At 33.9% G+C, this 16623-nt stretch overlaps 1 protein-coding gene across 4 annotated transcripts; it reads left to right on the forward strand.

The window, feature by feature from the left end:
- Nucleotides 1–8576: 8576 nt before the first annotated feature.
- LOC142548456 (auxin response factor 19-like) lies at nt 8577–16048 on the forward strand. 4 transcript variants are annotated; one of them, XM_075656785.1, is made up of 14 exons: nt 8577–9320; nt 9618–9733; nt 10666–10764; nt 10857–10913; nt 11025–11180; nt 11260–11344; nt 11941–12031; nt 12141–12305; nt 12417–12539; nt 12661–12736; nt 12852–12993; nt 13264–15101; nt 15226–15416; nt 15495–16048. In XM_075656785.1, exons 1-14 carry the CDS (start codon nt 9263–9265, stop codon nt 15625–15627), a joined length of 3330 nt encoding a protein of 1109 aa, XP_075512900.1. In that variant the 5' UTR covers nt 8577–9262; the 3' UTR covers nt 15628–16048. The 4 variants fall into 4 exon arrangements, with proteins under 4 accessions (XP_075512900.1, XP_075512903.1, XP_075512901.1 ...); XM_075656788.1 differs by having other exon boundaries at nt 8578–9320; nt 9589–9733; XM_075656786.1 differs by having other exon boundaries at nt 8582–9320; nt 9621–9733.
- The last annotated feature ends 575 nt before the right edge of the window (nt 16049–16623 follow it).

The raw sequence follows: 16623 nt of genomic DNA on the forward strand, positions 1-16623 counted from the left end.
AATATCTAATATATCCTCAATGATTTTTTAAAATATTGATTTAAGCGGACAATGTCTTTTATACAATTTTTTTTTGATAAATATAAGAAAATATTAAAACTAATTTATAAAAACTCTTATGAAATTGTCTCATGAATTGTGAAACAAATCTTCTACCCGATCCGACTCATGAAAATATTGTTTTATGTCAAAATAAATTCTTTCTTTACTTTAAAATGTTGTGATTATTAAAATATATGAGTAGAATATGAAATGATAATGGATAAATAATAACTATTTGACTGATAAAATTTGGAATTAAACAGTGAATTACAGTTTTATCCTTTTAATAATTAACTTATATGAATAAAGTAGATATTAGGGAAAATATTGTCATTTTCATTCATAATTCGATTGATGGGTGAAAAATAATCATTACACAAATCTGTACTTAAACATGTGACCTGTATGAGATAAATTATCCCATCCATAATCCTGCCGACTATAAACATATAGGATTTCTTTAAAATAAATAAACTAATTGTGGGACATTTTAACTATCAATATTTATTTTTTATTTTATTCTTATTGTAATTTAAAACAAAGACCTAAATTATTATCTGCTTCAAAATTTGATTATAATCCACAAACAGTTAATCTCAATTTTCGGTTAGAAAAACTAGGCAAAAACTTGTGTGATACGGTCTCGCAGGTCATATTTTGTGAGACATATCTTTTATTTGGGTCATCCATGAAAACGTATTGTTTTTTATGTTAAGAGTATTAGTTTTTTATTGTGAATATCGGTAGGGTTGACACGTCTCACATATAAAGATTCGTGAGACCGTTCCTACACGAAAAACTAATGTTTAACTTAAAATATTACCAATATCTGTATATTTCGATCCACCCAAAAAAAAAGTATTTTATATTATAAGATGTATGAATCTTATGTGTCCAATAGGACGAGAATTAGGGCATTTTCCATCTTCATTTTAGTGCATCACTGAGGATATATTCAGTCATATATATCTTTCACAAACACTTGATTTCTCCATTATTTCAAAAGATTTTGCTCATCAAAAGTGACTTTAAATTTAATTTCTGCTTTAGTTTTCATATCTCGATGGGCCATCCGAAGATTGTTATGTTGGCTAAAACATTTGGATTTACATAAAATAACAGTTATTTAACTAAAATATATTAATAGATTGTAATAAAAGATAGAGGATTATTTGAAAAATGATATTTGTCAAATCATTTTTTTAATTGTGGCATTTTTTGATTTTTTCTAACTTTTTGGGTGCAATGATTGTACATGCTGGAGAGCTAATCGAAACGTGGTGCTTGAGTTGTTATACAATTTAAAAAAATTGAGATGCACCGTTACCACTTGCTATAACTTTTGGTAAAACGACAAGCATTCAATCTTACGTAACTACGCTTCAAACATGCTGGAAAAAACAAATATCAGACATATTTTAAAAATTGATAAGGCTATATTTCAAATTCACGACCAAATAAAGACATATTTTAAAAATTGATAAGGCTACATTTCGAATTCACGACCAAATAAAGATCATTTTCTTAAAATTTTCCGCTTGTACATATGTCTCTGTCTTGAAAAAATATTTTCTTCCGCAATAGTTATAGCAAAATCTACAAGATAAGACGCACTAATTCCTCTTCCGAGCTCTTCGCACTCTTTTCAATTAAAAAATGTTATTAGATTAAGTGAATTTTCTTGAGGAAAAGTATGAAAAGAAAATTAAAAATTATTTTCCAAACAGAATATAAGTCACTGTATTTTTAAATATTAAAAACAATGTATTAGAAATAAAATCAAAATTATACTAATTTCATTTATAGCCAAACAAAACCATATGATTTCCTTAGGGTTTTCTAGTAAGGCGTCGAAGGATCCTGCAGGACCTCATAATAATTCTTCGTAGAATGAATGGCTCGAATCAACAGGCAATTGGTTGGAAATATTGGATTAAAGCAATTCATTAACCTCAGCCGTGACTTATTGTTTGGTATAATCGAGCCGGGTTTATATTAGTGATCAACTCGGGTTTGACTCAGGAAAAAAAATTGTATAAGGTGTTTGAGCTCGATTGAGTAAATATTGGACTTTTGAAACTCTGAGTATGAGTCGAGTAGTTCTCTTAGCTGGCTCGTGTAGTAATACTATATATTAATAATTCAACATCAGCTAATCACGAAAATAAATTAATCTGTGAATTGTCAACAAATATATGTTTATTAGAAAATATTTTATTTGATCGAATAATCTCTTAGATTGAATCTGGGAGTGCAGCTATTTTATTTAGCTCTCGATCGAAGTCAATACGAACATGTATAAATCAGTGACAGAATCCAGCTATTTTATACATACATACATATATATATATATATATATATATATATATATATATATATAAGTACATTAATTTTTAAAAATAAAATTGTTTAATATTTATTTATTTTTTATTCAGATGCACATGGTGGTAATCTATTCTGTAATATTTTAGCTTTGTTATATTATAATTTTTTTGTTGCAATTTTCGTCATTTTCTCGATGTCATGACAATGATTTTGTACTGATGTGATGTGAACATAACATTAACATGTACAGTTTAACATCAACAGTCCAAATAAAAAATAAATAAAATTGCTAAAAAAACAAAAAATATATACATGTCTATATTGAAATTTAACGAATGACCAAAATTGCAAAAATATAAAACTAAAAATGAAGTTTTCCTATTAAAAAATGTTGTACGACAAAACAACCCATGTATATAATAACATCCAACTTGGTTCCAATATCCATGATATTATTTTTTTAAAAAGTTTGATTTTTATCTTCTAATTTTAAGTTTTCTATAGACATAATATATCCCATACATTCTTACACAGCCTTATTCATTGAGTTAAATATTTCATTCCCAATGGATTTGCAGTTTAGAAAAATAATTTATTTGGCTTTGAATTCAACGTTGGCATGTGACATTGGGATCGTTCGATCCTACTTGTGGGGCAGTGCCCCACATGATTTAGATGGTCCAGATTTAGCCACATTTATGATTTAAAAAAAATAGTGGATTCCATGTACTTGTGGTTAAATCTGGACCCTGGATCTACACATGGGCCACTGTCCACACATGTAGGGTGAAATATTCCGTGACATTGCTGCGTAAGATTTAATTACTGTGGGTCATCTTGCATGCATGCTTGCATCTCATATATATATCAATAATTTATGCAAACAAATATTTAAGAAAAAAAATCACCATTCGTATTTAATTTTTTTTATAAATGGAAAGATCAACTTATTTACATATATCTTAATGAAATTGTATGTTTTGTGGAAGAATATGTACAATTTGCTGCTTGTAGAGTTGAAATGTTGTGTATTAATTGTTGGTACGATATTCTTTTGACTTGAGAAACTAACGGATAGAAATGGTGAACCAAATGACTATGAGAAAATAGTCGAGGCAAGAATTTGACTCTTTTTTCTTAAAACGATATTGCTCTGCCCCGATGCTCACGGTTGTTGGCAATTCGTTTCCCGAGATACAACGACTACGACTTTAAAATAGTAGCACTACAAATTTTAAAGTCACATGAACTTGAAATGTTTAGAACGCTATCAAGATGGTATGCAAACTTTCTAATTTCAAATTCTAAGCGTTAAACTTAAAAATCCAATTCCAAGAGTTTAAGTCTTGCAAAACTTGGATTTAAGCATAAATGCTTAAAACACTAAAAATTAGAAGACAATTCTCGAATTTAATTCCAAAATTCGAATTTAAGCGTATAAGCTTAGAAAATTCAAAATCAAGATTTTATATTTTGAAAATTTGAACTTTAAACGCTAATGCTTAAAAATTCGCATATATAACTAAACTTAGAGAGAAATGAGAAGAAGAGAAATTGGTGCAATGAATGCAAATGAGAGGGGTTCTATTTATAGTAGATGAAAAGCCTTCATAAAATGATGCATCACTTCATAATTGAATCAAAACCATCTTGGCCATTCGGCCAAGACCAAAGAGGCGCACCACTCTTGAGGCGACCCAGCATGAGAATGCCTCGTTGAAGGATAGGATGACGATTCTGGATGATCAGGTCCGTCAACTCATTGTTGGATTACCGCAGCCACAGTAGCATCCGCAGTCACATACATCCCGACGAGTTCTGTATGGTCGAGGATCATCTAGCAAAGGAGGCGCTTTAGCATGGTCATCACATTTTGATGATCCATACGCAACTCGATCATCACATAATCAACGTTCGAGAAAGGTCCTGATATACTCGCCTGAGTACATTCCACCATCACAGGACTTTGGTCACGACGACGGTGATGGCGATAGCAACGATGCATATGATGATGAGACTCAGTCTCCTTAATTCTTTATTATATTTATGTATGTATTTATTGACAATTATGAACGATTTGTTTTTTTGTATTTTATAACATAATTTAATATTGTTGTTCGCTTATTTTATCGAATTGTTTAATTATTTACAAATTTGAAAATATTAATTTAGATGAGTAGGGGAGATTATTTATAAATGTGTACAAATAATTATGAAACTAGATACTTTTTTTACTTAAATTATAAAAATAATTTATTTTAAAAAAAATTATAGAATTAGCGACTATTTTTGAGCAAAATCATCGCTAATTAGCTATAAACCGTCGTTAATTAGCGATGGTTTATATGATACAACCGTAGCTAATTAGCGATGAGTTTTGAAAAAAATTGTCGCAATAGGCAGACGACGGTGACTTTTCGAATGGTTTGAAGGTATGTCGCTAAAATCGTCGCTAATCAAATTAGCAACATAATAAACCATTTAATCTCATTTTTTTTTTGGTAGTGTTCTTTTTAAAAAAATATTTTAAATAATTAAGAAATATTAACTAAATTTTTTATATTGCATGTTCGAATTTTTTTGTTGAATATCGATATCTAAATTTTCATCATATAATAGTTATTTTATAATATTGCTTTTATTAAACAATTGTTTATTTTTTGTATTAGTCATATATTTTAAATTTATACAAGTTGACTTTCAAATTTATGATTTTAAGCTTGATCAAATATTTATCTTTTAAACAATTTATGAAAATTATTTTGAAACGCTTGGACACTTTTTTTTATTATCAATGATCTCATTAATTGTTGTTTGTAATGTATTTAAACTAAAATATTTATGATGTGTTTTGAATTTTTTTATTTAATTATTTTTGTTAAATAATAAAATAATAATGTTTGCATACTTGTATATTAAAAAAAATCATATATATTTTTTTAAAAAAGTTTTCGGGTGGGTTGCATAGGTTCGGGTTCGGGTCGGATTGGGGTTGATAAAGTTTTTTCGCTACCTAGGCTTCATCCCGATTCTAACCTACTACAATTATGGGTCGATTGATTTCAAAGTTAGATTTCAATGTTTGTTTTCGAAATTTTAGTACGCTTACACGAATATTTTGAGAGTCAAAGGCATTAAAAGATTTTCAATCCGTCAACTTTGCTTTTTTTTTTTTAACCACGTATTAAGAAGAGTTTATAAATTTGGAAACTGGACAAATATATTCAAGAAAGATAAAAAAAAAAAACGTAGATTATATTATTGAGAAGGAGAGAATATTATTTTTAATGTAAATCAAGAATATTTTTCTTTTGCTTGGAGTGGTCAATGCATTTAATTATGACAAAAACTTGTGTGAGACGTTTTCACGGGTCGTATTTTGTAAGATGAATATCTTATTTGAGTCATACATGAAAAAATATTACTTTTTATGCTAAGAGTATTACTTTTTTATTGTGAATATCGATAAGATTGACCTGTTTCACAGATAAAGATTCGTGAGATCGTCTCACAAGAGACATACTCTTTAATTATTCAGAATATATTTTTTGTCCACCATCACTCATGATTTATAAGTAATTATGTTTCCAAGCATGTTTAAACATCGTGAGTTTCCTCATAATTTGTTTTTTGTTTTGCTTATTTCTTGAAATCGCTCTTTGAATAACATACAGTGATCACATGGCGTGCCTACATAATATAAATTTGATTAAAATGATTACATTAAATTTCAATATAATAATCTGATACTAAATAATTATAAACTATAGATACAAATTTTTTTTAAAAAATAAATGCATAGATTTTGAAGAGTTTAGTAAAAAAAACTACTGATTTATTTTATGCGACAAAAATGTTAAGGGTATCATGCACATTACATCATGTAGCTCGAAAGATGTCGAATAAAACAAAAGTTCGCATCATACATTTCCTTTACACTTATTAATGCAATAGAGCATTCTGATGGTAATACTATTATGTTTTGTTGAGAAAATAATTATCAACATTACTATTACTTTTTAACTTCGTAGATAGCATCCAATTGACATGTTTTCCAAAAAAATAAAAAATAAAAAATTGAGACTTATTTCATAATATAATCTTTTATTTTGAAATTTATTAAAAATAGAAAATATATTTAATAAATAATAATTAAATGAAGTATGTGTTGGGAGCAACAATTGTTTCTGCTTGAAAAGCGATCGAACCGTGGTGCTTGAGCTGCTGTGCGGTTTAAAAAATTTGAGTTGCACCATTACCACTAGCTATAGCTTTTGGTAAAGCGGCAAACGTTCGGTCCTACAATTGGTATCAGAGCCAAGGTCACGAGTTCGATTCTCATTGATTGCAAGAAGTGCAATTATTGGTATGAAGATTGTTGGGGACAATAATTGTCCCTGCTTGAATAGCGATCGAAACGTGGTGTTTGAGCTGTTGTGCGGTTTAAAAGATTTGAGTTGCACCATTACCACTAGCTATAGTTTTTAGTAAAGCGACAAACACTAGGTGTAAAATCCAAGAATTTTAAGTTTTATCACGATAGTATATTTTGAATACCAGGATTTATCTCATTTGAGGATGTGAGATTTGTAAGATTTTACCAAGATTGAGTGAATAATAATATCGTGTATATTATTATTTGAAATTTCGCAGATAAATGCCTAAGATTTGAGTTGATATGGAGATACCGGGATAAAAATCAGGCAAAGGATAATAAAATCCCTAGAATTCGAAATTTACAGTGTATATATTTGAGAATTTCGAAAATTGAGAGATAAAAGATTTAGAGTTCGAATTTATATCACGGATAGATCACGATTCTCGATAAAGATTTGATTCAGATTCAAACGCGATATCACTCGATCACGATAGCAGCCAACCTCTATAAATAGGAGGGCCCTGTAGACTCGAAAATCACACCACATATCACACCAAATTTTCGAAAATTTGTGCTCTAGTCTCCTCAGGAATTTTCGAGCGCAGCGAAACCCTGCCGCCGTCCAACCAGTGAAGTAGGAATTTCGAAGAACCCTAGCCTTTTTACGTTTTTCATCAAGAATTTAAGGTAAGTGGGCTTGTTTTAAATTATTGAATTTCGATGCATATATTTTCGGTTTTATAAAAATTCGGGCGAGTACAATTCTTCTTCTACACCCTTCTGGTTACGATATTTTGCATGAATAAATGTTTTGACACTGTGAGAATTCAACTTGATATGGGTGGGAATCCCAACCATACGTACCCTTACGCGGTAGGGGAGATAACCGCTATACGGCCTCGTCCCCTTAGAGTAGTAAAAATTAGGGACTGATATCAGTAAACCATTGAAAGTGGATGAATCTCAGTGTCGGGTTAATGATGCGCACGTGATAAGAATTATGTTTGCATGGTATGTATATTTCGAAATTGCATGTTGTTTTGTTGTACTCGAACGACCCCCACTTGCTGAGTATTTCCCAAAATACTCACCCCTTACAACCTTCCCAGATAAATCTGAAGAGCAGATTGAAGAAGAAGAATCGGAACAATTTTGGGGCAGATGAATTGTTTTAATCTCGAGAGTTGCTAGTAAAGAGGTTTCTGAATTTTGGTACTCAAGTTTTATGTAAAAACGTTTCCGCATTTATTTCATTAGTTATTTCAGTTGTAAAGACTTTGGTTTTTGAGATTATGATTAATAAACTGGTATTTCGGTTTATACTATGCTACGAGACTGGTTGTTTCAATTGTTTGATTGTTAAACGACGTCGATGTCAAATTTCGAGTTTCGGGGCGTGACACTAGGTCCTGTAGTATATGGTGCAAAAACACACATGCCCATTTATGTGAGTTAGAAAGAAACCATCCATATTAATTGAAATAAAAATAGGACCACCACATCCATAAAGATAGTATACAAGTCAGATATATTGCATAAGTTTGTTTATATATATATATATATATATGGGTGATTAATTAAATAAGTTTGTAGTTAGCATTAAATAATTTTGTAGTTAGCATGAAAAAACAACTAATATATCCCAAAAAAATAATTACGATATTAGAGCACTAATATTATTTTTTTTCTGGTCAACGGTCAGAATCCCTCCTTCCCCAGAACAGAGAGAGAGAGAGGGAGGGACGAAGTAAGAAAGAGAGACTCGTCCTTACAACAAGTGCATGAAACTTTGTCACTATTTTATTAAGCTTTACGAATAACCCACCTTAAAAAAAGGAGGAAAGGTGACTACTTTTGAGTGGAAAGAGACAGAGAGAGAGGCCAAGAAAAAGCGGAGCATTGGAATGAGAGATTAGTAAAAAAAGAGGTGAAAACTAGAACCTGCACTTGGGATTCTGAGAAGAAAGCAATATATATACACATATATACGGAATAGATACAGAGAGAGAGAGAGAGAGGGATCGCGTGTGTGTGGAAAAGGGGGCATTTAAAAAGTGAAGTTGCAGCATTTGGTCTCTGCTATCCTCAACATCTCTCCTTTTCCAAAGCTCCTCTTGTCTCCCCTTCCATTTAATTTTTCCTCCTCCTCTCTCTGCTGTTTCTCCCCTTTCCGCCGGCATTTTTCGCCGCTGCGGGCCGTCGTTGTCCTATTTTTACCTTTTTCACGGAAAGACGACCATTTTTTTCCGTTTTCACTTTTTTTCTTTTCCGGGAGAGTCTTTTTGTTCCGGAGTATGAACTGAAGTAAACAAAGAAAGGTTTTTTCCTTTTTGATCCAGCTCCAGGAGTTGGAATATATTTTTTCCTACACTTTTCCATTTGGTTGGAGATAATATAGTTATTCATTGCGAGATTATTCTCTGGCTAGATGAGACGCCAGTGAGACAATCCGTTCATTTATTTGAGCTGGGAAAAAGGGGTGTAATTTCTGGAGGCAGGAGAGTAAGAGAACGAAACATGAAGATGCCAGCGGCCGCCGGGAGTCAGCCGGTTAACGCCAACTCCTCCGTTGATGGTCAGTCTTTTGCGGCTGTTTCTTTCTATTTCAAACACATCTCCAGTTCATTTTCCTATGCATTTTCTCTGATGAAAAGAAGCTGTACATATAGAGGCGACCATTGTAAATTGTAAACGTCATCTAAATTAAAACGAACAAATTAAACAAGGCCTAAGCTTTATCCATTCGACTTTGAGGAAGTTAATCTAGCTTTATAGTTGGGTCCAATTCGAGTCTTATCAAACACATTTAGTTCAAGATTTATTTTTTGTTTTTTCTTCAAAAGAAGAATGAAAATTGTGGCCCTGGTGGAAGCAGGCGAGAAGAAGAGCATAAATCCAGAGCTATGGCAAGCTTGCGCTGGCCCTCTGGTGAACTTGCCCGCAGCTGGGACCCACGTTGTCTACTTTCCTCAAGGTCACAGTGAACAGGTTAGTATAATTTTTTCTTGGAAAACTTTAACTGATGTATTGGTGCCATCCCCATCCCACCTTCTTTATCAGTTGCTGACTCATATAATTTGTTCACATGCAAGGATGCCATGATTCTTGGCTTCACTCTTTAATCTTTATTATTATCTATTTATATTTTATATTTGTGTTGTAGTTCTGTGTACGTCTTTTCTTCTATTTAATTATACTTTTAGGTGTACTTTGGATCAATCCTCGCTATTGTGAGCTGTAGTTTATAACAATAAATTGTAGAACAAGATGTTGGGATATGAATTGGGTGTAGATTGAGGTTAAAAAGGTTAGTAGTCAGTAAATAGATTATGAGAAGGGACAATACAGAGTGGACCTTGCTAACATGCGCAGATGTGCTTGGTGGGTTGTTGGTGGGAGGGGATTTTTCTTCCCTCTCTCTTTTTTGGTGGAGCATTATTGCCCCCAAAGAATTAAAAAACATCATTAATATCTCAAATATTTACATTTTTCATTGTGCATTAAATATTTGTTGTATTGGGCATGAAGTTTATAAGTTGTACTGGATATTTTTACTCTTCAAAATTTGCTCATTCTCTTTGATCAACTGTTGGATACTGAACATTACTACAATATAATACAGGCACAAGCCACATATATAGAATTTTAGGAAATGACACGGCTGAAAACTTTTGCCTATGGGGAAACGGTTACTTAATTGGACATGTAATTATGTACAATATTGAGTTAAAGATATTGGATCCTAATATTTTTATGGAATAAAGGTCCGATATTTATCTTTTTTGGAAGAGAAATTTGAAATGGTATTCTCCGAAGATCTATAGTCGTATCATAGTTTGGTTCCATAATATCACTCATTGAAATTGTTTTTTTTTTAAAAAAAAAATTTTATGCTGATACTAAGTAATGATCGCTTTCAGGTTGCCGAATCCATGAAAAAAGATGTGGATGCACAAATCCCGAACTACCCGAATCTTCTGTCGAAACTACTATGCCTCCTTCACAGTGTCACTTTGCATGTATGCTCTTCTCTTCTCATAGCTTCTATTTATTCTTTAGGTCACAATAGTGTAAGATATGATAATTATAATCATTGTTTGAAATATGTTAGGCTGATCCAGAAACGGATGAAGTTTATGCTCAAATGACACTTCAACCAGTATCTTCGGTATTCTTCAGCCTCAGTTGAATAAAATGTAACTTAGATTTATTGCTTTCTGCAATTGGTGCCTCAATTTTATGTTCTAATAACCAACTTTTTGGACATTATATCTTGCAGTTTGATAGAGAAGCTTTATTGAGATCAGATCTATCTATGAAAGCAAATAAACCCCAAACAGATTTTTTTTGTAAAACATTGACGGCAAGTGATACGAGTACTCATGGAGGATTTTCTGTGCCTCGTCGTGCTGCAGAAAAGATATTTCCTCTTCTTGTAAGTACAATAAATCCTTGTTTTTTTAGATTTATTCTTGAATTATAACACACTTGATATAGTACTTGTCTCGTTCTAGGACTTCACAATGCAACCACCAGCACAAGAAATTGTGGCTCGGGACTTGCATGATAATGTTTGGACATTTCGCCATATTTTCCGGGGTAAGTTTATTTGGAAAAAGGCTGGATCAAGTGAAGGGGAAGGGTGCAGAGGCTCCTAAACGGAAAATGGGAAAATAATAAAAAATCTTTGTTTAGTTTTTTTGAAACATTAAAAACTTGCCACCTAGTTCTATTGAGCCGATCTCTCCCTAGAATTCCTATATCAGGCCCTTTTTTGGAAACTGTCACGTGGCTTTAGGCCCCTCATTCCGTTTGTCTTTGTTTTTTTCATTTGTTTAAAAATAGTAATCTAACACGCCCTGCAAAATATGATCCAGTTTATAAAATTATATCATTAACTCCTTATTAAGTTGTTTAAAAAATAAAGTAAAGTTTTTACAATAATTTATGGGCGAAAATTCATTTCAACAAAACTAAAATTTCTGTAGCGGGATCGTGTTTGTGGGATGATTTTTGGAGCAATTTCTCAAGATGGGTATTTCGGTAGTCACCTTTCATATCATTTTTAAAGTTAAGTATTGAGATTCATTTTAGGAATATAGGTTTTGGAGGCTCAAGTAAAATTATATAGTTGCTTCTTGGGAGAGATGGGAAGAAGAGATTAGTGATTGTCTCTATTTGACTTTGCAACACAGGACAACCAAAGCGACATTTACTTACGACTGGATGGAGCCTTTTCATTAGTGGAAAGAGGCTATTTGCTGGTGACTCGGTCTTATTTATTAGGTAACGATGCAACTTTCATAACCATTATTTCTTTACTTTTTGTTAAATTCTAAAACATTAAATTGTTGAATCAACTATCTTGTGGAATGATAAGCATGGTTACTAACAGGGATGAAAAGCAGCAGCTTCTTCTGGGCACCAGACGAGCTAACAGGCAACCGACAAACTTATCATCATCCATGTTGTCAAGTGATAGTATGCATATCGGGATTCTAGCAGCAGCTGCTCATGCTGCTGCAAACAACAGCCCTTTCACTGTTTTTTACAATCCAAGGTCATTTACGGACCCTTATTCATACTATTTTGTATCTTGAAACTGGCCCTGCTTTGTGAAAAATATGATGCTGTAGTTGATGTTGCTTACTTTATCTCCAAATTTTGGTAGAGCTAGCCCATCAGAATTTGTCATCCCCTTGGCCAAGTACTACAAATCAGTTTGCAGCAACCAAATATCTCTTGGTATGCGCTTCCGAATGACGTTTGAAACTGAAGAATCAGGAACAAGAAGGTAGTGGCAAAACATTTTCTTGGTTACATTTGCATATGACATTTGATTATTTAAGAATGCCATCTTCGTAATTTGGTGCTAGTGAATTCACATGATTCTCAAAACTTTTAATATTTTGCAGATATATGGGTACAATTACGGGTATTAGTGACCTCGATTCGGTCAGGTGGAAAAACTCTCAATGGCGTAACTTACAGGTCAACTCCTAGAACACTCTTCCTCTCCAAATTAAGTATTTGGTTATATCTTTAAAATTTTCCTATGTTTTTATGTGGATGCACATTGGATTATCAGTTTACTTTTCATGAGCAGGTTGGCTGGGATGAGTCAACTGCTGGGGAAAGGCGCAATCGTGTGTCTATTTGGGAGATTGAACCTGTAACTGCTCCATTTTTTATGTGTCCTACCCCACCTTTCTTCCGTTCAAAGCGCCCAAGGCAACTAGGAATGCCAGGTAAAATGAGAATATAAATGATTTTGGTAATTAACTGTTTAATACATCTTTCCGCATTTAAGCATCTGATGCTATTCAAATCTGGGGACAAGGCTTGAGAAACTAACTACTCTATCACTGAGTTAATCTAGTGTGATTAAACACGTGTGTTCACATTTTTTTTTCTGTTACTTTTCACATCAAGTTTCAACTTGTGGGGTTTTGCTTCTTTCATGTCAAATCGAATAGATTTCAACTTCTCCGTGATGCAAGAATGTTTTCACTGTGCAGATGATGATTCTTCAGATCTAGATAACATGTTCAGACGGACGATGCCGTGGCTTGGTGATGAATTTGGTATGAAAGATCCCCAATCTCTCCCTGGCCTGAGCTTAGTTCAGTGGATGAACATGCAGCAGAATTCTTCACTATCTAACTCCATTCAACCAAATTATATAAACCCTGTATCCAGTTCTGTCGTACAAAACCTTGCTGGTACGGATATATCATGCCTAACAGGCGTTCCCACGAATCAAATTTCTCAGCAAAATAACATACAGTTTAGTACCTTGAGACCAACCCAATCCGTACAACAGCTAGACCAGCTTCACAAGCTGCCAACCCCGTCCGCCACATTGAACCCTTTAGGTTCGATCATTCAGCCCCAATTGCAGTTGACAGACGTTTCACAGTCCCAGAGACAAAATATGATCAGTCAATCTTTACCTAAAAACCAAGTTCAGCCTCAAATTTTGCAGTCACCGAGTCCTTTCCAAGTGCCAAATGTGCTTCAGCAGCAGCAATCTCTTCTTAATCACCAGCTTCAAAGAAATCTTTCTCAAAACCCAACTCAGATGCAGCAACAGCTGATTATGAGTCACTCTCAGCAGCCAAATCTGGTGGCTACTCAGCCCATGGATCATGTAAGTCATCCTTTGAATACATCGGAGAATCAAATACAGCTGCAACTTCTACAAAGGCTTCATCAGCAACAACAATCACTGTTAGCACAGCAATCTGCGATGCAACAGCCTTCTCAAATTACACAGCTGCAAGATCAGCATAAACAGCTATTCGACATTAGCCAAATGTTAGATGTTTCTCAAGCTGCACCCAACATACCTCAGTCACATGCCACTCAACAAATGATGGGATGTAATATCCAATCCAATCTTAGGTTTGGCATCCAACCACCTCAGCAACCAAAGCTCTTACCTCAGCAACCAAAGCTTTTACCTCAGCAACAGCAATCAGGAATATTATCAGAGGTTTCCGGGCATGTCGGGATTTCTTTAAACCCAATGAACAATCAGCTTTCGGGTGGTAGCAGCAGTATATTGACTGGTGCCGCTGGTGCTGGCCAATCTGCAGTTACCGAGGATATTCCATCTTGTTCTGCTTCACCATCCACAAACAACTGTCAGAATGCTGCTCAGTCCATCATGAATGGCAAAAATCACCATTCGACGATGGGGCATGAGATCGCTCAGTCTTCTGCCATGCTTTTGAATATAAGTGGTATTGAGACTATGTCATCTAATGGAAACTTACTTAAAGATTTACAGCAAAAATCTGATGTTAAGCCATCATTGAATGTGCCTAAAAGTCAAAGTCCTGGATTATTTGCGTCACAGGCATACATCAATGCTGCTGGTATGCAGGTGGATTATTTGGATAGTTCATCATCAGCAACGTCATTTCTTTCTCAGAATGATGTCCAGCTACATCAAAACAACAGTGCCATGTGTTTCAATACTCAGTCAATGTTGTTTAGAGATGCAAGGCATGATGGGGAAGTTCAGGATGATCCAAGGAACAATGTTCAGATTGGTACTAACATTGATAGTCAGTTAGAAATGCCTATGATGTCTGAGACATTGATAACGAAAGACATGGTGGGATCTGGAAAAGATTTCGGGACTAGTTTGTCTTCCGGTGGAGGCATGCTTGCTGTCTATGAGAATCCTAAAGTATCTCAACCGGAGCTCTCATCATCAATGGTTTCCCAGTCATTTGGAGTTCCTGATATCGCATTCAATTCAATAGATTCCACAATCAATGAAGGTAGTTTCATGAATAGAGGTGCCTGGGTCCCACCGCAGATACCAAGGATGCGGACGTATACGAAGGTTGGTGTTTTGTTATCGATGTAGCGCATCTGTATTACCAAAAAATAACACATTCTTGAATACATGTCTGTACCTGAGTTTTTGTTCTGGTTCGTAAGTAAGTTGGAAAATGATTTCCTGAAAGGTTTACAAGCGTGGAGCTGTTGGAAGATCAATTGATATTATGCGTTACTCGGGTTATGATGATCTTAAACAAGATCTGGCTCGTCGATTTGGTATAGAGGGACAATTCGAGGACAGACAGAGAATAGGCTGGAAACTGGTCTACGTGGATCATGAGAGTGATGTCTTACTAGTTGGAGATGATCCATGGGAGTAAGTTTTAACCACTTCAATCTTTTTGCGTTATCAATATATGCAATTTTGGACTTCTAATTACAAGTTTTCATTCAGAGAATTTGTGAACTGCGTGCGTTGCATCAAGGTTCTTTCACCTCAAGAAGTGCAGCAAATGAACTTGGATGGAGATTTTGGGAACAATGTCCTCAATCAAGCTTGTAGCAGCTCCGATGACGGTGTGAACTAGCTGGATATTGGTAATACTCTGTAACTATTTCTTTTTTCACAGTGGAAGCTTATCAAGGGCAAATAAGCAGAAGTTCCTTGCCAAAAAAGTGAGCCATTTCCGAATTCTGAAAAATCATCAAAATTGCAACAAATATAGCAGGCCATTCACCAATCGACAGGTGCTGAAATGATCACATGTCTGGCAGAAAATCCTTTAGTTTGGCTTGAATCTGTTATATGATTTTAGAATCTGCTATATGATTTCAGACAAGTGTAGAAGAAGTCTAGAGCGAGCAAACAGCTTTTTAAAATATTGCTCATTAGGATATTTTTTGTTCTTTTTTTGGGCCATTTTGTCTCTGTATCTCATCGGTAAAAATCCTGTATTATAGAGAAGAGCTTGAAATCTGTATGCTTGGTATATATGACTTTGTTATGATGTGTTTGGAGAGTTCTTTTTTCTGTTTCCAAGAAACAAGAAACAGGACGGTAAAGTTTCAAAATAGAAAAACCGTGGAAACACAAAACAAATGGCTGCCATCATATGACATAACCCAATTCAAGAACTAGATGAAGAAACTACCAGTTACATTGTAAAGTATTCCTCTGGTCCCAACAAAAATACTATCATACTGAATGTCAACGGAACGTGTAACTGTTGGAGGTTTAATTTGCTCGGGTGCAACAGATATTTAGTCTTGGTGCGGCTCTCTTCTCATCTGGTATCATGGGATATTTTTTTATTGACAGATATTTAAGTTTGTAAACAAAAAAGTGAATACAATACATTGGACATTCCATCAACCAACTATTTACACTATTCGCTTATACAACATTTTACATCTGATGCAGTAACATAAATTTCTTCTAATAAGAGAGAGATCCGAGTTCGATCCCGATTGATATCGAAAAAATCTTTCAATCTTAGACATCTCAAACTCTCATGTCAAATTAACTGTACAAAAATATTGTCAAGAAGCCCAACAGAACCGGTATAGGTTTCCAAAAGTACGAG

The sequence above is a fragment of the Primulina tabacum genome, chromosome 6 (assembly GCF_025594145.1).
Source record: "Primulina tabacum isolate GXHZ01 chromosome 6, ASM2559414v2, whole genome shotgun sequence".
Classification (NCBI taxonomy): domain Eukaryota; kingdom Viridiplantae; phylum Streptophyta; class Magnoliopsida; order Lamiales; family Gesneriaceae; genus Primulina; species Primulina tabacum.